The 21,742-nt window shown below is 52.5% G+C and overlaps 6 protein-coding genes across 6 annotated transcripts; 4 read left to right on the top strand and 2 right to left on the bottom strand.

Moving 5' to 3' along the window:
* Window positions 1–3,359: 3,359 nt before the first annotated feature.
* J4E86_003245 (uncharacterized protein) lies at window positions 3,360–4,358 on the bottom strand (the record flags this gene model as incomplete). The annotated part of the gene is made up of 4 exons (XM_051443801.1): window positions 3,360–3,442; window positions 3,498–3,644; window positions 3,699–4,112; window positions 4,217–4,358. 4 exons carry the CDS (start codon window positions 4,356–4,358, stop codon window positions 3,360–3,362), a joined length of 786 nt encoding a protein of 261 aa, XP_051305296.1.
* A 3,251-nt stretch (window positions 4,359–7,609) lies between these two features.
* Window positions 7,610–8,053, top strand: J4E86_003244 (uncharacterized protein; the record flags this gene model as incomplete). The annotated part of the gene is made up of 2 exons (XM_051443800.1): window positions 7,610–7,959; window positions 8,026–8,053. 2 exons carry the CDS (start codon window positions 7,610–7,612, stop codon window positions 8,051–8,053), a joined length of 378 nt encoding a protein of 125 aa, XP_051305295.1.
* Window positions 8,054–8,305: 252 nt separating this feature from the next.
* On the bottom strand, window positions 8,306–11,072 carry J4E86_003243 (uncharacterized protein; the record flags this gene model as incomplete). The annotated part of the gene is made up of 4 exons (XM_051443799.1): window positions 8,306–8,431; window positions 8,484–9,860; window positions 9,950–10,456; window positions 10,509–11,072. 4 exons carry the CDS (start codon window positions 11,070–11,072, stop codon window positions 8,306–8,308), a joined length of 2,574 nt encoding a protein of 857 aa, XP_051305294.1.
* A 1,189-nt stretch (window positions 11,073–12,261) lies between these two features.
* On the top strand, window positions 12,262–13,277 carry ASF1 (Histone chaperone asf1; the record flags this gene model as incomplete). The annotated part of the gene is made up of 4 exons (XM_051443798.1): window positions 12,262–12,370; window positions 12,421–12,460; window positions 12,513–12,821; window positions 12,872–13,277. 4 exons carry the CDS (start codon window positions 12,262–12,264, stop codon window positions 13,275–13,277), a joined length of 864 nt encoding a protein of 287 aa, XP_051305293.1.
* A 1,103-nt stretch (window positions 13,278–14,380) lies between these two features.
* Window positions 14,381–17,168, top strand: J4E86_003241 (uncharacterized protein; the record flags this gene model as incomplete). Its single annotated transcript, XM_051443797.1, has 3 exons — window positions 14,381–14,493; window positions 14,558–17,105; window positions 17,157–17,168. 3 exons carry the CDS (start codon window positions 14,381–14,383, stop codon window positions 17,166–17,168), a joined length of 2,673 nt encoding a protein of 890 aa, XP_051305292.1.
* A 746-nt stretch (window positions 17,169–17,914) lies between these two features.
* On the top strand, window positions 17,915–21,614 carry J4E86_003240 (uncharacterized protein; the record flags this gene model as incomplete). Its single annotated transcript, XM_051443796.1, has 7 exons — window positions 17,915–17,983; window positions 18,033–19,747; window positions 19,792–19,885; window positions 19,941–20,209; window positions 20,258–21,017; window positions 21,066–21,224; window positions 21,273–21,614. 7 exons carry the CDS (start codon window positions 17,915–17,917, stop codon window positions 21,612–21,614), a joined length of 3,408 nt encoding a protein of 1,135 aa, XP_051305291.1.
* Between the last annotated feature and the right edge of the window lie 128 nt (window positions 21,615–21,742).

The following is a 21,742-nucleotide window of genomic DNA, read 5'->3' as shown; positions in this document are numbered from 1 at the left end:
GCGCCGCCGCAGCGCGAACCCTATACTTGGCAGTTTATAGTGCGAACAGCAAGGGGGGTTGACAGTGCCGCTCACTTCCAAATACTTGTATCAGAAATAACCACAATCATACATCTTAGCCTCTTGTCCTACGCGCCATCACTATGCGCTATCTTGAGGTCAATCTCGAAACTCTTTTACCCGCGTTATCTTCCCCACAGTGGCGATAAGAGCAACATCAAACGTACCTCTTCCGGGCTGCGAGACAAGAATACCCAGCAGGGGTTTGTCTGACGCGGATCTAGATCTGACTTCTTGTGCGATTGCCGCACTTGAACCTTCCACTACCGCCGGGACTCGTTCCGTACCGCCAATCCATAAGCCCTAGAACGGAGCTGAACCTTACGCAAGTACCGAGCAGGCTGCAAAGAAAGCATAACTTCTTTGTACGATTCCAGTGCTTCGAAGCCTAGACTCTGGCATACTACAGCCTTTGTGCGGTGTTTCAAGAAACTTTACGGTATGTCACGCCAAGCCACCGCGTCAATATGACTCCCGTCATTTACATGTGACTCTAACGCTCACACATGAAGTCAAAATGGCTCCGTCATCCCTGTGCCACTCATGATCCAATCGCATCTCGGCAATGCTCCCGATCGTCAGTCACATGTAGGATTACGCATCCTTTCTATGGAAGGTCTTGACCAGATACATCATTTTGTCAAGATAAGCTACAAGTGAAACAAGAAGCTGTCCAAGCCCCTAGTACCGCTGTGCAACCTGTTCTTCTTGTTCGCGCTGATATTGTTCAGAAGCAGCAGTCCATTCATCCATCTCGTGTCTCCGAGCCGGAACAGCTTCGCTCCGATTACCCTCCCAATAACCAGCGTCGTCCACCCAGTCGGCGCGAGGTTGCCGCCTCCCATTCCGCATATACTCCAATAACATCTCTTGTATTCTTTGCGGTACTGCAGACCCCCTCCGCCTATGCCATCTCCTTAAGAATTGCATATGTTCATCTCCAGTATCCGCACTGGTGAGTATGTCGCCTGTTGTCCTCTCTTGAAGTTTTTGTCTCTGAGCCTGTTGCAGCAAATGTAGCATTTGCCGCAAACCCGTCAGCTCACATCGGCTATCGTTCACAATCCCTATTACCCTTGCTTCGTGCGGTTCGTCCGACGTGACTATTATAGCGCGCACGTCCCAAGTGTCATCGATGTTGGGGTATGTCACTAAGCTCAGTCTACCTCCCGGCTAGGGGTTTAGAAGTGTAAGGTGATCCAGAATTGAGTTGCGGAGGTAGAGAAGTTCTGCGGCTGTGTTTCGGAACATCTCTGCTGGTGTTTGTTAAGGTAAGGCGATGCGATTTGTGCTGGAGTGAATACGTAGTAGGGCGCTGTGGTCAGTTATGTACATGTAAAGTTATACGAGTTTGCTGTAACAAGGCATGAGAGATGCAGTGAGAATGATGAAGAAGTCACTCTATAGTTCTTGATAGTAATGGTGATAGATCTCCTTTGTTCCATCTTTGCTGTGTGAGTAGGTAGGATATCGACGGATCCGCAAGAGCTGATACAACGCATCAGCATGATATCACCCAGCTTCTCTGTATGATGGCTTCCAGATTATGATTCTTTGCCTTGTTAATTGAGCTACATGTTCTTCGGTCGTTTGAGTTGGTAAGGGGAGTGTCACAACTGTGTTACCGCGACCAAGTACTTTGTCTCTCTCCGAAAGTATCATTTTATGCTCTTTGTACCAAGCAGAGCAAAACAAAGACGTCGCATGTTAGTCACATGCTTGTACACATGCCGTCTTCGCGTGTTCTCAGGCCCACATCGTCTCTAGTCGGCACGATGTCGGTCGCCCCACATGCAAAAAAACTTCAACAAAAACTCCAAAAACATACAACAGCGGGGATTCGCTAGTGGTCACCCACCTAACTACTAATCCGCCGGTACAATGCTTGTATATGGCTGAGCGGACGGGAAGCCTAATTTTCATTGTCCTATGGTCGTATGTGGAAGAATGGGTGGATGGTGGTGAATATAAAGTACCAAATTCGTCTCAGCAACACCAGACCATCGACCGGCCAACACCAAACCTGTCACCACTTCGGAGGATGTATCCATGAACTGTTTCCGCTTCCCGTACTGCGAGCCGAGTCCTTGCTATACCGCTTGGAAATTCCAGGCGACTGCGCAATGGACCCTTCGACGGCCGGCAATTGGACGTGCTTATGAAATGTACTTGTGATCCGAACGTGGAGCCTTGAATAAAACGACTGGCAAGCGGCATGCCATTGTTTCGCAGGCGCTAAGGGATGTTGGTCGGATCAAGAGTTGTGCTTTGATTATGGAGGCGCTAAATCCGAGAATGCAAGGTATGAGTGCGACTGTGGAGTCACGAAGGGACCGCATGTTCCAAAGTGTGGTGCTCGGGAGACGAGCAGGGCTGGATTCGAGATAGCACTTCAGCGTAGAGCCTACGCGAGGTTGTCGTTACGTGCGCTGCCCTGCTTCTCACATGCAGTACGTATGCCGTTTTACTCATCGCTCTTGTCTCCTTCCTCGCTTTCTTTGGCTTCTTTTACTTCTTTCGGCTTTGAGGCTTCCTCTTTACTAGTCGCATCGTCTTCGTCGTCTTCGGGCAGTGGGCCGCTAGGCGCGGGAAGGTCGCGCAGCTCCTTCCAATTTGGTAGCGGCGGGGTAACAATCGCGTCTACGATAGTAGTTGACTTAGAGTTCGCCTCAACGCTTGATTGGTTTACCATTGTGTGGTATTGATTGTTCTGTAAAGTTTGGTAGACGATGGACGGAGCAATGGCGGGCGACTGCCTGGTCTTATACTCCAAGGTCTATCCTCAGCTTACTAAGCCCGATGTACATCGCCCCTGTGGCTTGCGTGCAACGTGACATTTGTTACAGGTGATCGAGAGATGTTCGAAGAGCAGGGGTGCAAGTTGTGCGCACTTATTTTTAGATTTTACGCTGGTCGTGCCCCTGCTCTTGAAGTACCTAGGTACGACGAAGCACAAAAAGACTGAACAGACCTGCACCCTACATCTAGATAAAGATATGCGAAGTACACGACCGGACGTGAACGTGGGCTCTATGACCTTTTAGCCATATCCCCGAATGAGGCGACCTCGGGAGTGTGAGGTCATTTCGGTTTCAGATATTGGAATCGTTATCACAGGAAATAAGACTGCCTGGGTATCCTTTGAAACAAAAGCTTGAACAACCTCAGTCCTTACGTTGACTATTACACCCCCCTTTCAACTCTTAATCCTATCTGCCAATGAAGTATACGAAAGAGAAGTTGCTGAGAACTACTCTGGCGATTCTAGAAGTTTCTTTCGAAACCAACACCATTCTCAACTACAACTCATTTGGCGGACGTTCGGCTTTCTTTGTGAGAACTGCTGCGCCATTCGTCCATTTATACAGATTCAGGTACCAGGCTGAATTGAAATTAGCATTTGCTCTTGGAAAATGAATTGAGAGAGTGATGCATACCAGATGCTAAGAACGCAAAGGAATCGGCATTGTGTTGGCGGTTGTTTACTGAAGGAGGACTGCCACCTGTAGCGCCGGGTGCATGACCAGCGATCTTCTCGTATCCATACACTTCTCCAATGTTGCCGTCTGGAAGTGCTGCTGGACCTATTGGACTTGTCAGTTCTCTATATCGAGATGTAATTGGATGCGAAGTCTTACATTGCTGCAGATTTGCGACGTGCATCAACTCGTGTATGATCATATAGCTCAGATACTGTCCCACTGTTTCAATGCCCTGAGAGTATTTCCTCAAGTCTCCAGATTTTCGCCAATCGCCGATCTCGCCTTTGACATCTTGGGTTGATGTAATTGCGCCTCCATCCCAATTCGAGCAGAGAACCACGGCGTTGCCACCAGGCTGTGATCCATCCTTAAACCCGAAAGGGTAAACAAAGGCACGAAGATTGCCCTTGCAAGGTCCAGTAGCACCAGGGACGGGAGCTTTGGAACGAACCTGCGCTTGCCTGTTATCGCCGTTATCGAAATACACCCCCCGAAAGCCATCTTCCGGGTATGTGAGATGATCGTCCGAGCAAAATATCAGGACTCCTCGATCGGGGGGTTGCCTTTGTCCTGTAGTATCTATAGCACCCTGAAACTGTGCTACATGGCGAAGTCAGAAATTGTACCAGATCACCTTGCGCACCTGGGCAAGGCTGGAGAATTAGGAAACTTACTATGTGCGAGATTCAGAGTGGCTTGATCGTGCTCATCTGGCGCTCCAAGAAGGTCTTGTAGAAGTGTCGCATCGGTTTGTATGTATTCTGTGTTTTGTGCCCGCTTTGAAGCGTAATCCAGGACTTCGAACACGATTTTCATGGTGTTCTCCACTCGAGTTGCTGTGTCACCACTACAACTGGAATGCAGGGCCCATGCCGAAACATGTACTGCCTGGATGCTCATAAAGAGAAAATAGAATAGTTCAGACCGCATGATGACCTCGGGAGAGAAGATTGAGGATAGAATGAACGCCAAAGAACTAAAGGATATGCTGAACGGGGAGTTGTAGAGCAACTGCTACAAAATGTGTTCTCGAATCTAGAGGGAGAGAGGAATGCTATGATATATGAAGGCTATTGCATGCTAAATTTGTTCGCAGGCATCTGCCCAGGTGTGGAGATGTTGCGTAAGAAGAGCCCCAAAGCTAGCCCGCACGGCTGAGAAACCGGGAAACAATCTTAATCCAACCCTGTAGATCTTCTCCTGGAATACTTGAGACTTGGAGGTAAGATTATGGGGGCAGAACGTTTGAGATTCCTCCAATGAGGTATCATCTCTCCCATGAAAGGCATTCCCGAGTTACGCCCCCCGTGGCTGCGCTCAGCTGACGTTACCTTACCGCCCCTAACTCCATTCTAATCGCATAGTCAAATTATCCAGGACCCATTTGTACCTAGGTATCAGCAGCCCCGGGGCCAAAATCAAACCCCCGGGGGCCGCACTCAGCTTACGTTGACTTACGGCCCCCAAACCTGTTTCAATCGCAATGTAAAATTAGGCAAGACCCCAATGTGCTTCTAGTCAGCCTTGGAAGTTTGGAAACTGGAATACCTAGGTATAAACTTTCCCGATGCTCCTCGCTTTGTTGAGCTGCTATAAGCAACCACTGAGATACATTCGGTGAGGATCACACAAAAGCAATAAAGAAGAGAAGCTATTTGTATTCTATCAAGGTATGTACTGGCGATTACAAGCAGAGAAAGCCTGGAGACCGCAACGAAACTCATTGATGCCCAGAAATCTACCGAACGGTCGTTGCACGGAAACTACATTGCCAACGCTGTCTCCATCATGTGGACATTCCGAACCATATTGATATTTGCTTTCCTTGTTTCAAATATCTCCGTCGTCAACGGAGCAGATTGCGATTCGAACCAACCCCGCAAAGAAGGGGACCCCTCAGGCGCAGACATCGCCAGCTTTCTTTCTGGTGCCCTGAACGAACCCAATGGCATCATCTGTGCTGGTGGATTCCCACCATTAAACGATACACTGAACAGCACACTGCCCAACAGCAAAATCGCTACCTACAATGCACGCTCGATGCTTTTCAATGTCACACGAGAAGACGCCACCAAGCCCATTGAGAATTGCAACGAAGCTTTCTCTAACATCATCGAACAATGCATTCAGAACGACAACTATTGGGGCGGGGTTTGGGCGCTCAATGGCTTCATCTACACCATCGCCGACATAGTCTTTCCAGAGAATGGCATTCAAGGCCCAGAAGACCCTGGGTCTCCTACCCCATCACCATCGTCAACCCCATCACCATCGTCACCCCCATCACCATCGTCAACCCCATCACCATCGTCACCCCCATCACCATCGTCAACCCCATCACCTTCGTCAGCCCCATCACCGTCTTCAACCCTATCACCATCTTCAACATCGACTGTGCTCACAGAGACGGATTCGGCTGGAAGTGTAATGACTTTAACTGTGAGTCAACCGCAGACAGCAGTAATTTGATTCGTCTTCTGAGTAAACAATGCAGTTCGTTCCCTCCACTGTTCCCGAATATACGACCTTAACAACGGCCTCGACGGCCTCGACGACCACGACGGATTCTAGTGGCGCGATCATTGTCATTCCTCTAATCATCGGGCCTGGTGGAGTTATATGGGGTAAGCATGGGTGAAATACTTGTCTCGAGCGAAGCTGACAATGAACGCAGTCCCTAACGGGGGTGTTCCTCTGCCACCGGGAGCGACACCTCCTTCAACACCACCTGGAAGCGATAGTGACCCTGAACAGCCAAGTGGAAACCCTGACGTTACTACAACTGATGGCCCGACTACGACTGATGGTCCGACTACGACTGATGGTCCGACTACGACGTTGTCATCTCTGTCTTCGTCTTCATCAGCCGCTCCTGTGCCTACCGTGACCCTCGTTGGAGACCCTCCACTACCTGACTACCAGCAGATCATGGGCATCGAACCTTCCGGCCCACTCCCAGACGACCCTCCCGATACCAAGTCGGAATCCTCTCCCGATACCACCTCGGCCTCTTCCGAGGCCTCTACCGCGCCCTCTCCCACTGCCCCTACCTCGTCCTCTCCCATTGCCTCTACCATGACCCCACCCTTTCCCACACCAACACCGTCGAATACCACTCAAGCCCCCGTCGATCCTAACGTCGGAACGCCAGAGTGCTTCCCAAGCCATGGGACTACCGATGCGGATCGAATCGTCTCCATAGTGATGACTGATGAGCGAATCAGCACATTCTGTGCCGGCACTGAACCAAATTGGACGCAAGTCGGGGCCGACTCAGGGGGAAATGGCGATCCCAAAAACAACAATCGTTACGACGCAACGTTCACCGTGGACGCGAACGCCCCAGAGCTTTGCAACCTGTTGTATACGGAGAAAGGGAAGTCTCAGCCAGATGTTCAGAATGCTTGTACCAACCCATTCAAAGCGATCAGGGAGGCATGTCCGTTCAACGGCGGACAGGTGAAAGCAGATTGTGGAGTGTGGACGCTACAAAGTTGTCCGTCCGGTGGGAGCTGTAAGGTCGGAGAGCCGGGCCAGCACTGTCAGATGAATCCAGGGAGCGCGGTGTGCTTGTGATTGATGTAATATTCGTACACGAGGCCTTTGTAAAGAATTATTTCTGATGGAGAAGCTGGTTAGAAGTAGTGGGTCGTCAGTCATCCTAAGTTAGATAGTTCGCTGAGTAGTCAACGCTCATCCACTTGTAACGGAACAACCGCGGTGATAAAACGTTTCACAGGCACCCTGAACTCAATACAATGGAATCGTTTTCTCTCACTGAAAGACGCTTTCCTGCAGGATGACACACCAAGCTTTCCGACATTGTGAAGTCACTCCGCGGTCCAATGCGCTTTGTCCACCGTGTGCTAATTCAAGGTTAGTCTATATAGCAATTGCACGGAACACATTTCCAAGACTGTTTCAGCCAGTCACTCCAAAGAGAGCGACTTTCGTTCTAATCTTCACCGATTGACCCGTAGAAGAGCCAAGCTTCCAAACGCCGTCAAGCCTCGAGTCATCACCCTACAATATTCAATCCAGACTCTGCTTCGATCACCATCTTCACAATGAAGAGATTTACACTCCTCGTTATCTTGACTTCGGCCACCGTCACTATGGCCCGCTGCTTTCCTGACAGCGGCCAGAAATGGGCCACCGAAGCCTGCAAAGATGCGGCTAGGGGTGCTATCAGGGACCTTTGTAACAGCGGTAGGTTCGCAGGCTATTTCAATCAGGGCGAAACCAAGTACGCTTGCGCCGAATGCCCGTACGCGGGCATCAAGTTTGATTTCGCTGTGGGTTGGCAAGGCCGAGGCGGCTTGACCCTCAACAAAGAAGACTGCATTAAGCGACTGACCGACGAGGTTAATGGCTGCCAAGCCGGCGGCGAGAAAGTTACTGCTGACTGGCTTTTCCGGTAAGTTTTTGTATACACACAGTTAGCTTTGCACGGACGAAAACAGCTAACAACGTCTAATTGTAGGTCTGACCCTAACACGGGCCGGTGCTGAGTATATCAGCTCGTGGAATCAAAAGCGACCGAGAAGTTACAATTAGCATGAAACGATGGATGGAGGAACGCTTGTGATCGTATGTGAAAGAGTAGGTAGTTGGTGCTAAATACAACGTACCAAACCCTTCGCTGCAACAGCAAACCACTACTGAACACTGAACCGGGTATGACGACCTGTCACCAATGATTTATGGAGTGATGCGTGATACGACAACGGAGTTGATATTGGTGCTTATAGTACCATATGAGGTTACTGCATTCGACCCGAAGCCGGCCACTGCAGATTCGAAGCTGAGAAAGAAGGAAATGCGAAAGGCGGGATAAGCATATTGCCCGCCCCCATCTCAGCATCACCGAACATCTCCTCGATATCATTCTACATCATCGTTAGCAATGCCAGTGTGTGGTGGGGCGAGAGTGTTACTTACCCAATCGATGTCGTTGATAGCGTCCATCGCAGTGTTACCGTTAGAACCAGCTGCTATTCCACCCTCGTACATGGTAGAAATCGGACTACTATTACTACTTTCACCTTGCTGGGCGGTGGTTGGCATCAGATTGCCTGGACTATTCCCAGGAATGACGTCGTAGGTTGAAACAGATACTGTCGCTGGCATGTCGATGGTACCCCAGTCTACAGTCGGCATAGCGCCAGGAAACGTGTTGAGCCTGGGTACTAACGTGGACTGAACCTGAGAAGTCTGTGGTGGTGACGGCGAAGGCGGTACGAGATTTTGCAGGTTTGCATTGCTGTTCAGTAAATGCGAAAGTGGACCAGAAGTACTCGGCTCCGACTGCGTGCTTCCATCACGTCCGCCCTCCTCCCTCTGTACGCGTTGTCGAGGCTCCAGGCCTGCTTGCGGCATGTCGGCAGGAACACGAACTCTTTTCAAGGCAGAGTAGGCTTTCGTCTTGCCGACGAGCTCTTCCAAAACCATCCTCGTTTTCTCAACGTTGGATAGTCCAGTGGGTAGATTGAACGAGTAGTCCAGACATTTCCATATTCGCTGTTCCATCGCTGGTTCCGGGTTTGCTACGTAAATCTCGCTTACGAGAAGAAGCGCGCAGTGGTGTTGATGGAGAGCACCGACGATCCATGCCCAGGAAGATAGCACTGGATGCTGCTCAATTGCCATGCCATGTTCCAGAATCATGGTCGCTGCGCTTAGTGTCAATTGTCGTAATCGCTCCGGCATTCGGCTGCGAGCAGAAGTAATGTACTTCTGTAAGATGGAAATATACAAGCGGTTCGAGACGATGCCGTATAGCTCTGACGCTAGAACGTGTAATAGCTCTGTCTTGGACAGCATGGGAAGGTACTTCTTTTCCATAGCCGCTTGGAATGACTGAACTCGCGACAGAAGCGAAGTGATTGTGACTTCGCTCTTTCCGTCAGCGCGTTTGCGATCCAATTTTGGACGCTCGGTCCAAAGGAAGCGATGCATCTCGTATCCTTCAAATCGCATGAGGCTAATAGTCATGTCGGTGAAGTGATTGCGATCTTTACTGACGTCTATTTCGCCCTCGCCACGCTCAGCACGGTCGAGATCAACATCGTCAATGTTCAGCGGAAAGCGAGTGTCATAGTCGTCGAGCCGAATTTGCGGACGTGGGCCAACAGCTTCGCAAGTACGTAGATCCAGAAAACATATTTGGTACCATATGAGACGCCGTACTTGGATCTCAACCGGCGAGGAGCTGTAGGCCGTCGGGTCCCGGTGCAATCCCATACATTCAGCCAAGCGAATAAGTGACCCAGTTAGTGCAGAGTGGGCGCGAGATACTTCGTTGCGACATAGCGGAATCTATAAGAGGTTATTAGCAAATTCTGGTGAAGTCAACGGTCACGACTAGTGTAAATTGTCGTGTACCCGCTTTAAGACGGTAGACTTACGAGGTACATCACGAAAGCCTGAATTGTCTCCAATTTTGTAGTGCGTAGGAAGTTGGCTCGCGCAAGCGCTGCCTCCGTCCCTTCCCTGAAGCTGTCTATCATGGTTTGCTTTTCAACACCAAACTCGACTTGCACCATGTCGTCGGTCATTGAAACGACTGAGTTTAGCAAAGCTGCAAAGAGCACTGCTTGGAAAGATGCGCGAGGCTCCATGCCCATGTTGACTCTGATCCAGAAGTTCTGATACTGTCGCTCGAATGAAGGGCGGTGTACGGTCCGGGCTATGGTATGCACCGCAACCCAATACTGAGAGAGTAGTTTATCAACCACGACCCGAGCAGGCAGATGTGACTCAAGAGCGGTTTGGTCGATTCCGGACGCCAACACAAAGTTTGAAGATGGAGCGACATAGTCTTGTGTGGGTGCTAACCAATTTACGGCATCTTCTTCGATGGCAGACAGAGACGGAGTTTCGCGATCTGGTAACTCTTTAAGTGTTGTAGCAAGCTACGAGGAAGGTGTCAGTTTGATCCGACATGCTAAACACGTGGAGACTCACCTCATCCGACAATCTTGGACGAACAAGTCCCCCAATGCGTTCTGTGATGCGAACTCTGCCCATTCGAAAGCCCAGATCGACCATGTCGTCGTTGACATCGTCGTCAGGCTCATAGTAAGCTGCATCTTCAGTAACGAGATGTGTCGGCCGGAGATCCTTGGTGTCCTCGTCGTCTTCTTGGTCGCTTGACTGTTCCTGACCAGGGAGTGTACCAACCCTAGAAAAGCTTGCAGTATTTCTCAAGTTTATTTCTGTCTTGCGCGCAACATCTTCTTCAAGGCTCCTCTCCAAACGACCCATCTGCTCTTTAACCTCGGCTAGCTTTGCCTGAGCATTTGCATCAAGTCCGGAGGCAATGAAAACGCATTGTCGCGTGTTTTTGGTGCAATGTGTACATGGGTGGCCTTTGTCGCACTTCAACTTCCGCCGTCGACATTCGAGACAAGAAGTGATGAGTCGATTCCTGCGGCGAACGCGCGGTGCAGGCTGCTGTGTCCTCTTATCGACTTCGACTGGTGGGGAAGCTTGAGATCCGTTCTGGTTCGACAACGATGGGCTCGACATGACTGAGGTGCTGTTGAAGCTTGGTAGTGGAAAGCCGGAATCCTTACGGACGTAAGATCCGATGCAATGTCTCTGCGCAGCGATTAGCGACACGGTACACGAAGGATCGAACAGGGCATGCAATACGTTACTCACTTCCCCGGTCTCCACTTTATTGGGAACTTATGGATGTTGGATTCCGGAATGGTACCTACGTAGGTAGGTATGCTTCGGAAGTTTAGGATGGTTCAGGCGTAAGACCATGCCACGTAGATACCAAGCTACGTTTCGTGCCAAGTTTCGTCAGAGGACGTGCACATGAAGTTGATGCCCTGCTTGCATGAACTCAAGACGTCTCCACGACTTTTGGAAGGAAACGTGGTGGCTGCTTGCTTACGACCTAGCAGGACTGCCCAGGTGCCCGCCCCGCTTTAGCGCTTCCGTGATACATCGACTACGGCGGATCAGTCTTTGTCAGCGTCATTACCCTAGTCATTATCTGGCCAAACCTATCTTACATGACTGTAGAGAAGAAGCAGAGGCTTTTGCGTGACAATTCGTTCCTTGGAGTCTAGCAAGTACTAATATCGGCACATTGCGACACATTCAGTTGCCTCCGGCCTGAACACAACGCCTGATTGTGACATGTGGCTTGGTAGCATGGCTTCATACTTGGCGAGCGACCGCTCACTAAATCAGGGGGAGACTGACCCTTTTCCAAATGCTGAAGATAGCCTCGACCGTAGCTGCGACGTTCCTGGATGCAGCCCTGGGGTGAAGCTAATGCAGTCGACTGGATCCGTCTCGCTACCTATGTACGTATCAAGACTACTCAGACGCGAGAATCATCGCAGTATCAGTACATGATAGGCCTGGAACAAAGCACGGAGCGATGCGATGCCTGGTGGGTTATTCCGGGTTCTCTTCAGGCGTGGAAGATATGTAGGACACGGCTCTGACGCGAACGCGTAACGCCTGGTCACGCTTTTAGTTGAACGCGACCCGCGACAGCCTAGGACAAAGATCCACTGATCGTTGCCGCCGCGATCTATCTAACGCACGTCCTCACCGCTTCCATAACAAACACCTTTTCCTGCCGCCTTTTGCAGAGTCCCCACCACGCACGCCTCTCAATTCTCAATCCCACCACATTGTCCATACCGACCGTCTCACCTGCCTTTATTCTCGCTTCATCACTTCCGCTTTCAAAATGTCTGTCGTGTCGCTTCTCGGTGTGGAGGTCAAGAACAACCCCGCGCGCTTCGACGAGCCGTACGAGTTTGAGATCACCTTTGAGTGTCTCGAGCAACTACAGAAGGGTAGGTGCGCCCAGCATCAAGAAGAATCACGGTGACTAACGGCAATTTAGATCTCGAGTGGAAATTGACCTACGTTGGCTCTGCGACCTCGTAAGTCCACTGCCGCTCCTGCTCGTGAACACGTCTGATCAATGCCCCGCAGAAACGAGTATGATCAGGAACTCGACTCTGTCCTCGTCGGCCCCCTCCCCATTGGCGTCAACAAGTTCCAGTTCAAGGCCGATGCTCCCAACCTCACGCGCATCCCCAACAGCGAGATCATCGGTGTCACAGTCATCCTGCTCAGCTGCAGCTACGATGAGCGCGAGTTTGTGCGTGTCGGATACTATGTGAACAACGAGTACACAGACGAGGCGCTGGCACTGGACCCGCCTACCAAGCCCGTCATTGAGAAGGTGCAGAGGCAGATCCTGGCAGAGAAGCCGCGAGTCACGCGCTTCGCCATCAAGTGGTACGCAGCTACAGACACTGGTGCTATTCTGGCAGTGCTAACCCATTCAGGGACTCCGACGAGTCTGCACCCCCCGAGTTCCCCCCTGAGCAGCCAGAGGCCGACCTCACCGCCGACGGCGACCAATACGGTATCGAGGAAGAGGAAGAGGAGGAGGCCGAAGAGGCTGAGGATGAAGGTGTCGCCGCCGAGGGTGAGGATGCCGCCATGGCAGGTGCCGAGGACACTGCAGGCCCCGCCGCTGACGACGACGCTGAGTCCGAGGCCGGCAGCGAGGAGATCGATATCGAGGACTCAGAAGACGATGAGGAGGAAGAGGGTGAGGAGGGCGGAGATGACGACATGGAGATGGACGAGGGTGAGGCGGGCGCTGCCAGCGGTGACAAGCCAGCCCAACAACAGCCAGGAGGTGCCCCGCAGCAGCAACAGCCTGGTGCGGATGTCATGGTTCACTAGATGTCGCGCCGGGTTCCTTGCTTGCATACTTCGCCATCGCGGGTGCTTCGAGCAGGAAGCGATATTTACCGCCTTGTGGTTTTCTTCTAGTCATGTAGACAGCAGTCGCCTCGCCACTGTGTCCACGCGATCTAGTCTTCACCTTGTCACGAAGAAGTTGAATTACGAATGATCCAGCAAGAGAACACTTCATACTACGTGACAAACCGCGTGCCGTGATAGTAGATATGTGGTTGAAGCTCAGATCGTCCGCAAGAATGCACGCAGCCGCGCAAGCCATTCTTGGGCCCGAGTACGTGGCCTCTTGATATTCATCTCCGCAACGGTCTTCTTACCCTGCCGTTAGATCCGGGATGTGGCCTGCGCGGATCCGTCTACACAGGCTGAAAGTGGTGGTTCGAGTAACGCCAACGTCACTGCACAGCCTCTGAGTGAATGGCGCAGTGGTGGGAACTCGGAGGCTGATTTCCGAGACGTGTGTCGAAACATTTATAGTAACTGTGAAGGACAGGAAGGGGGGCGACATCGTTAATGATGCCGGTCACCACCTTCGGGATCCTTCGCTCCTGTTCTTGTGACCCTTAGAGTGCACATGTGTGCAAGCCTGAGGAACTCACTCGGCCATTGACGTCAAACAACGCACCTTTCACACACGGCAGAACCCCAGGACTACACGACTCTCCAGCGCCTGTTTCAGCAAACGGACTCGTCGGTCGTTTCGAATCTCTCCCTAGACTTATTCTTTCCCCCCTCAAACCTGCACCGCCGCCACTCTCGACTGCCTATACAACCGCGCCCGGCGAGATAGTTGCACCATATACGACTACGAAGATCGCCCGCTCTCGTATACGATATCCGACAGATCGCAAGGGTTGCCGGCGAGTCTGCACTTAGCGACGGCGACTCAGGGCCACACCCCACCAAGTTAAGGTACGTTCATTTCCTGCTCCACGCGTCATTCGGCATGCATGGCGGCCTCGATGAGGGCTGCGCGGAACGGTCCCTGGGGCCAGGCGGCAACGTGCATCGAAGACGGCTTCCCTTGGACAACGGCTGACGCTTATATCTGAGCACCGCAGCGCATACCCTATCGCACCACGACAATGAGCTACCACCAAGGCCAGCCCAAGCTGGGGGCTACTTTTGTGCCAGGAGGTTTCGATGACTACTATATGCCGGCTCCTTCGCCTGAAGTCATCTCGCCTGCGCCTCAGCGGTTCGTTCTAGCCCATCGCCATGTGCATGCCCTGAAATTGCGGCTGACGTAGATTTGGCGGTAGGATCATGCCCGAAGTGCCCGAGAACATGCAGGAAAACATCGCGCATCTGGAGTTGGAAGCCAACGGCCCTCGTGGTACCAACGGCGCCATGTCCCCCATGCAGAGCTACAATCAGTCACAGCACCCCAACTTCCCGCCGCGGCAGGCGAGCTACCAGAACGAGCTGCCCGTCCACAACGACCAATGGCCCGCCCGGCAAGCGAGCATCTCCTCTGCCTTCCGCCAGCCCCCCAACGTGCAGCCGCAGTCGGTCCAGCAGCAGCCGTCGCACGACTACAACCAGTTTGCCCAGAGCCACGATTCGCCCAACTTCTCGCCCTTCCCCAAGCTCCCCAACAAGCCCCCGAACGTGCCGCCGTCCGACGATGAGAAAGAGGCCGTCTTGGAGAATGCGCGCCTGCCCGTGCTCAACTCCAACGACCCGGAGATGCAGCTGGCATGGGCCCAAGACGCGCTGCAGTACGTAGACGCCGCGCAGCTGCACGAGCAGCGCATTTCAGAGATCCAGGGCGCGAGGCCGGCAACGCCACAGGTCGAGCACCAGCTGCGGCTCGATGCCATGAACGTAGTCACCTTCCTGGCCGACCAGGGCCATCCGAAAGCGACCTTCATGCGGGGCATGTGGCTGGAGTTTGGCAAGTTTGGCATGCGCGCAGACAAGAAGGAGGCCTTCAGGTGCTACTCCCGCGCGGCTGCAAAGGGATATGCGAGGGCCGAATACCGGATGGGCATGCAGTTCGAGCAGTCGAACGACCCGATCAAGGCCCTGCAGAACTACAAAGCCGGTGCGGAACAAGGTGACTCAGCCTCCAACTACCGCCTTGGTATGATGACGCTACTCGGACAGCACGGACAACCACAAGACTTTGCGAGGGGAGTGCATCTCATCAAGCAGGCTGCGGCTACTGCGGATGAGAATGCGCCGCAGGGTGCCTACGTGCTGGGCATGCTGCAGGCGCGAGAGCTGCCTCAGATCAACGTACCGGAAATGTTTCTGCCCTACGACGAGAAGGGTGCAAGACAGAATATCGAGAAAGCTGCCTACCTCGGATTCGCAAAGGCTCAGCTGAAAATGGGTTCTGCGTACGAGCTTTGCAGTCTAGGCTGTGAGTTCAATCCCACCCTTTCGCTGCACTACAACGCGCTCGCATCTAGGCAGGGTGAGCCCGAGGCAGATATGGCTATCAGCAAGTGGTTCCTCTGCGGGCACGAGGGAGAGTTCAACAAGAACGAAGAGTTGGCATACCAATACGCGCAACGTGCCGCCGCAGCCGGCCTTGCGACTGCCGAGTTCGCCATGGGGTACTTCCATGAGATCGGCATGAACACACCTGTCAACCTGGACAAAGCGCTCGAATGGTACGACAAGGCCGAGAAGAACGGCAACAAGGACGCGTCTGCGCGTATAGAGAGCATCTCCAAGTTGTCGCGGACACTATCGAAGAAGGACCACGAGAACGTTGCCATCAACATGATCAAGTCAAAGCACGGCTCCATGCGAGGCCAGCGGCCGGCGAGACTGCAGAAATCACACGCTCCCATGCCGTCGATCAACGACATCAGCCCTTCCGATTACGGTGACAGCTACCCAGGTGGCCGACTGCCAGCCAGGGGCGATAGTACAACGCCATACCCCATGTCTGACCAGCCTCCAATGATCTCAAACGCGCCCATGTCGGCACCCTATGATCGTCCTTCCACAGCAGCGCCATATCCTATGGACAATGGGCCTCCTCGGCTGAGCCCCCAACGGCCAGGTATCGCGGGCGGATTTGCGCCAGAGGTGAGAGCTTCTAGTACTCGACCTGTATCCTCAGCGTTCAACATCAATCCCAACGTTTACCCTCCAAACGATCCCTACGGCCGCGGCAGCCCGCGCCCAAACCCCGGGCCAGGTTATGATATGGGGCCGATGCCAATGCGCCCTCACACGAGCGTAGATAATATGGGCCCAGGGCGTGGCGGCCGTCCTTCAAGTGGTGGCCGTGGCACGCCGCTGCCACAAGGAGGACCTGCAAGCTACAGACAACCTGGAGGGCCGAGTGCTCAGCGCCCGGAAGCGCAACCCCGTCCATCAACCACGCAGCCTCCAGATATCGGATACAGTGCACCAGATGGACGTAACAAGCTGCAGAAACAACAGGGGGCGCCACTTAAGAAAGCGCCCACTCTGCCCGATATCGGGTACGTTGCACCTCTCGAGCCTCGCCAGCATACCCGTCCATCTACCGTTCAACCGGGCCAGGAGAGTAGAACCTCTTCGAGAATGGACAGGCCCTCGACTACTACGCCAGGGCAAGGATCTCGGCCCTCCTCACGGCCGGGCTCATCAGGACGTCCCAGCGGATACGACAACATGCCCAAGCCTAACAGGGTGCAGACGTTGCAACAGCAGCAGCCACCTCCGAAGCCTGCGCCAGTACAAGCGAACAAGCCGGCCACACCTACACCGCCTAAGCCAGCCTCATCGGCTTCCTCGGCGGCAGGCAAGGGTCCCAAGACATTTGATGAAATGGGCATAGGGCAGGCACCCAAGGAGGGCGATTGTGTAAGTTGCACGTCCGGTATGCACCAAGAATTGTTTGCTAACCTCCAACAGGTCGTCATGTAGATTTTGGAGCGCTGGAACAGCGCGATTTGGATGACGTTTTGCATAGCGGAGTTTTGATCTTGCATAGTAGTGAGCGGTCGCAGTACTAACACTCGATATACCCATCTTCGGAACACGTGAAGCGGCATTGGCGACTTTTAAGTATAGACGAAATACAATCAGACAAGACAGAACTGTGATCAATGGCATGCAGGGAGATCAAATCGTGATGTGCATGGATGCGAGCTAACGTGCACCGTAGTCGTATCTTCACTGCTGCCAACAGGCCGTGGTAGTGCAATCCAACTGTACAACTTCTTTTGAGTCTTACGTGCGAATAGTATGGGCTGTCGCAAGACCATGGCGATGCGAAATCGCCTGGAATTACTCGGGACGAGAGTAGCTACCGGGGCAGTTCCTAGATCGCGCGCGTCGACGCGGTGTCACGTGCCAGCATAAATCCGCAGTGAAGTCAAGGTCTTCTCAGGCTATGACCAAATAGCGATCCAAAAGCGTCGCTTGTGTCTTCTCTCACCTCGCTTCGGTCTTCAGTCCGAGTGATTTCTTCCCGTAAATATTAATGAGAGCCGTTGGCCGTGATAGTACCGTGGGGGTGAATTCGCTGGACAATGCACGGACGCTAGCGCGGTTCCTGAACGGCTCAGCGGGGAAGGAGCGCGTTCAGATTACCTCACTCGCAAACTCCACCTGCAACCGTACCTCCAGCCCACCCGCGCCTGTCGATCCTCTGGCTTGTGGTCGCAGTCATGTCTGGGAAGCGCTCTCGCGCTCTCACAGATGGGCTTGATCCCAACGGCTCAGGCAGTAACAGTCGCGTATGTCAAACGCCCCGAAGCCAACGGCACGCATGCTAACATCGCCCAGAACAAGCGACCCCGTCAATCTGAATCCGAGGGCAGCGATCAATCTTCGGACGACGAGCGTTCCAATGTAGCCAGCGGCAGCGATTCCTCCGATGACGAAGGCGAACACATGCGCGAACGAGAAATACGGGCGACACAGCAGGTGCAGAAAGAGCATCGGGCAACTGCAGACAGGGAAAACGTCGCGACGGATTCTGGGATTATCGAAGAAATCCAGTGCATCAACTTCATGTGTCATGAACATTTGACAGTAACCCTGGGGCCTCTGATCAACTTCATCATCGGACACAACGGCAGCGGAAAGAGCGCCGTGCTCACCGCTCTCACAATCTGCCTGGGCGGAAAGGCTACCGCTACAAATCGTGCCCAGAATCTCAAAAGTCTCATCAAGGAGGGCAAAGACCATGCCTCCGTGACTGTCAAGATCAAGAACCAAGGGCCACTCGCTTACAAGCCCGCGCAGTACGGCGATTCGATCATCGTGGAACGACACTTCAACAGAGCCGGAACTTCAGGCTTCAAGCTCAAGAACGTGAACAACAAACTCGTCACCAACAAGAAAGCGGAGCTCGAAGACATCCTGGACGCCTTCTCCATGCAGATTGACAATCCGATGAACGTCCTGACACAGGACATGGCAAGACAGTTTCTGAACCACTCCACGCCAAAAGACAAGTACAAGTTCTTCCTCCAGGGCACGCAGTTGGAGAACTTGAACAGAGACTATCAGCAGATCGAACAATCTTTGGAAGTAATGAACACGAAAGCCGAGGTTAAAGAAACCGACCTCACGACTCTACGGCGCGAAATGGAAGCACTGGAGAAGAAAGCCAGAAAAGCGGCAAGTTTACAGACGATGCGAGACAAGGAAACGGAATTTGCTCGACAAGCAGCATGGGCCACGGTTCGTGAACACGAAGATGATGTTGCGCACAATGAGAACGGACTCGCAGACACCGAGAGAATCATACAAACCCTACAACAACGTGTAGAAGATGCAGGAAAGGCCTACGAGCTGGCGGACCAGGCCCACGAAGCCGCCAAACAAAACGTCACCGACCTCACGACTGAGATGGAGCCAGCAGAGCAAAAGGCACTTGATGCCAAAGCAAAGTTCCAGGAAGTCAAGGGAAAACTCGTGCTGCTACTAGCTGATGAAAGGATTGCACAAGGTGAAGTGACGGAAAGGCAAAAGAATGTGCAGAAGTTGGAAGCAGAGATTGCACAGTACCGACAACGGCAGGCTGAAGCAGACAACGGCCGCCACGCAGAAAAGATTCGAGAGCGTGATGACGCCAAGGTTAAGTGCGAGACTGCCAGGTTAGCATTCGAGGGCCATGATACTGGACTTGCAGCGCTACAAGACCAACTGGCGACTGCTCAAAAGGAGCAGGACGAAGCAGATCGAAAAGTAGACGATGCTCAAAAAGAAGTTGCACGTATACGGGCATCCATCGAAAGAATGCAATCAGGTCGGAGTAATTGGGACGATGGGTATCAAAATCGCCAAAGGCTGAGCGAGCTACTCCGTGCGATCGAGTCCGAGCACAGATTCCGGGAGAAACCAGTTGGGCCCATGGGCCGTCATGTGAAGCTGCGCTTGCAGGATTGGGGCGGAATTCTTGAAAAGCAATTCGGTCAAACGCTGAACGCCTTCGTCGTCACTAGCAAGCCAGACCAGAATATACTATCAGCCCTTATGAAAAGGGTTGGCTGGTGCGCGCCATCTTCTGCTTAATCAACAACGCTAACGATGTCAGGTCTGCCCCGATATACATTGGCAAGAGGACGCCTATAAACACCGATGGCAATGAGCCCGCAGAAAATCTTACCACATGGATGAAGGCACTTAGGGTAGACATGCCTTATACATCCACAACATAGAAGTATTTCACTAACTATCGCGTAGTTTGACGACGATCTTGTTCGAAATCAGCTCATCATCAACCAGTCAATCGAGCAAACCGTGCTCATTGAGAACATGGACGAAGGCGCTCAGTTTATGTTCAACCGCGGGCCGCCTACTACGAACGTCAAGATGTGTTTTACCTTTGCGGATGGCGACACAACCAAAGGTCGTGTCTTTGTCTACAACAGTGGCGGAGGTATCAACAACAGTCCGATCGCACCGTATACCGGAGCTCTGCGTATGCAGGTGGACAAAGATACTCGAATCCAGTGCGTATGGCGCTTCAATATCAGATCATTCGCTAATAGCATACACAGACTAGAAGAGAAGAATCTGGCCCAGGCCAGGGGACAACTTGAGGCCTTGCAGCAGCAGTCCAGTGAGCGGCATGATGAGGTCAACAAATGCAAGGCTCAGTTACAGGACCACGAACGCCAGAAGAAACATCTGAAACTTGCTTCCCAAACTGCTTCCAGGGAATTGGAAAGACTTGAAATCGAACTGGAGAAAGCAACTCCCGACGAAGCAGCTATCCAAGTGCGGGAGTCAGAGCTTGCGGAAGCTCAACAAGAGTTGAAGAACTCCATGAATTTCTACGAAGATGTGGTGACGCGAAAGATCGAACTCAACGACGAGAATAGGGCGAACAAGCAGGAGATGGAAGCTGCACAGAAGCTTGTTGCTGATCTCCGGTCCCGGCTCGACAAGGCGCACGTGACAGTTCGAACTCTTCAGGGCACACGACAAGAAGAGCTCCAGGAAAAGAACAAAGCCATCGAGCAGGTTGCCGAAGCTGAAAATGTAAAGAAAAACTGGCAAGAAGAGCTCTTGGAGTCGCAACAAAGCCTCGCCGAAGTAACTGAGGGTGCGACGAGCATATGTGAGCGTGTGTTCGTCCCCCCCAATTCAACTTCCGAAGACCTACAACGGAGGATGGTTCAAATGGCGAAAACCAGGGAAGAGGCTGAACGGGAGCTCGGTGGATCACAGCTGGACCTTACGCGGGCGGCAACTGAAGCGAAGCAGAAGCACCACGATGCAATGAAGGAGTTTGAAGACATAAGAGGTTTACGTAACGTAAGTTTGATCACACGTATCATAATGACTCTTGCTGATCCGGCGCAGCAACTCATCACTACGCTTGACAACCGGCGCAACCGGTGGAAGCAATTCAGATCTGGCATCTCTGTTCGGGCGCGAGTCACGTTCAACTATCTGTTGAGTGAGCGCAAGTTCAGAGGTACACTTAGCATCGACCACAAGAAGGCTCTTCTTGACATCCATGTAAGTCTGGACATCAGTTCGACTCGCACACGGCGCTAATTCTATCAGGTTCAACCGGATATCATGGAGCGAAGCGGAGACGGCAGACAGACAAAGACCCTCTCGGGAGGTGAGAAGTCGTACTCTACCGTGTGTCTTCTCCTCTCCCTGTGGGATGCAATGGGCTCACCTATCCGCTGCCTCGACGAATTCGACGTGTTCATGGACAGCGTCAACCGCGAAAGGAGTATGCATATGATCATCCAGGCTGCTCGACGCTCGATTGGGCGACAGTTCATCTTCATCACTCCACAGTCGATGAGTAATGTCACGCAAACGTCCGATGTCAAGATCATCAAGATGACAGACCCAGAGCGCGGACAGACAGCATTGAATGTGCAGCGGAGTTGAAATACCCCTGGAATATGGCGTTAATGTGTTGGTATTTGTCGGTGTTGTTGTTGTCGTGTGGGCCAATGGTCACGGAGTTTGAGTATGGATATACCCGCTGGCGAAAGAAATGTGAGACGTCTCGTAGC

Source organism: Alternaria arbusti (assembly GCF_024043155.1).
Source record: "Alternaria arbusti strain BMP 1465 chromosome Unknown scaffold_3, whole genome shotgun sequence".
In the NCBI taxonomy this organism is placed as follows: domain Eukaryota; kingdom Fungi; phylum Ascomycota; class Dothideomycetes; order Pleosporales; family Pleosporaceae; genus Alternaria; species Alternaria arbusti.
The sequence above is the reverse complement of the archived record's forward strand: the minus strand, read 5'-3'. Positions and strand labels throughout refer to the sequence as shown.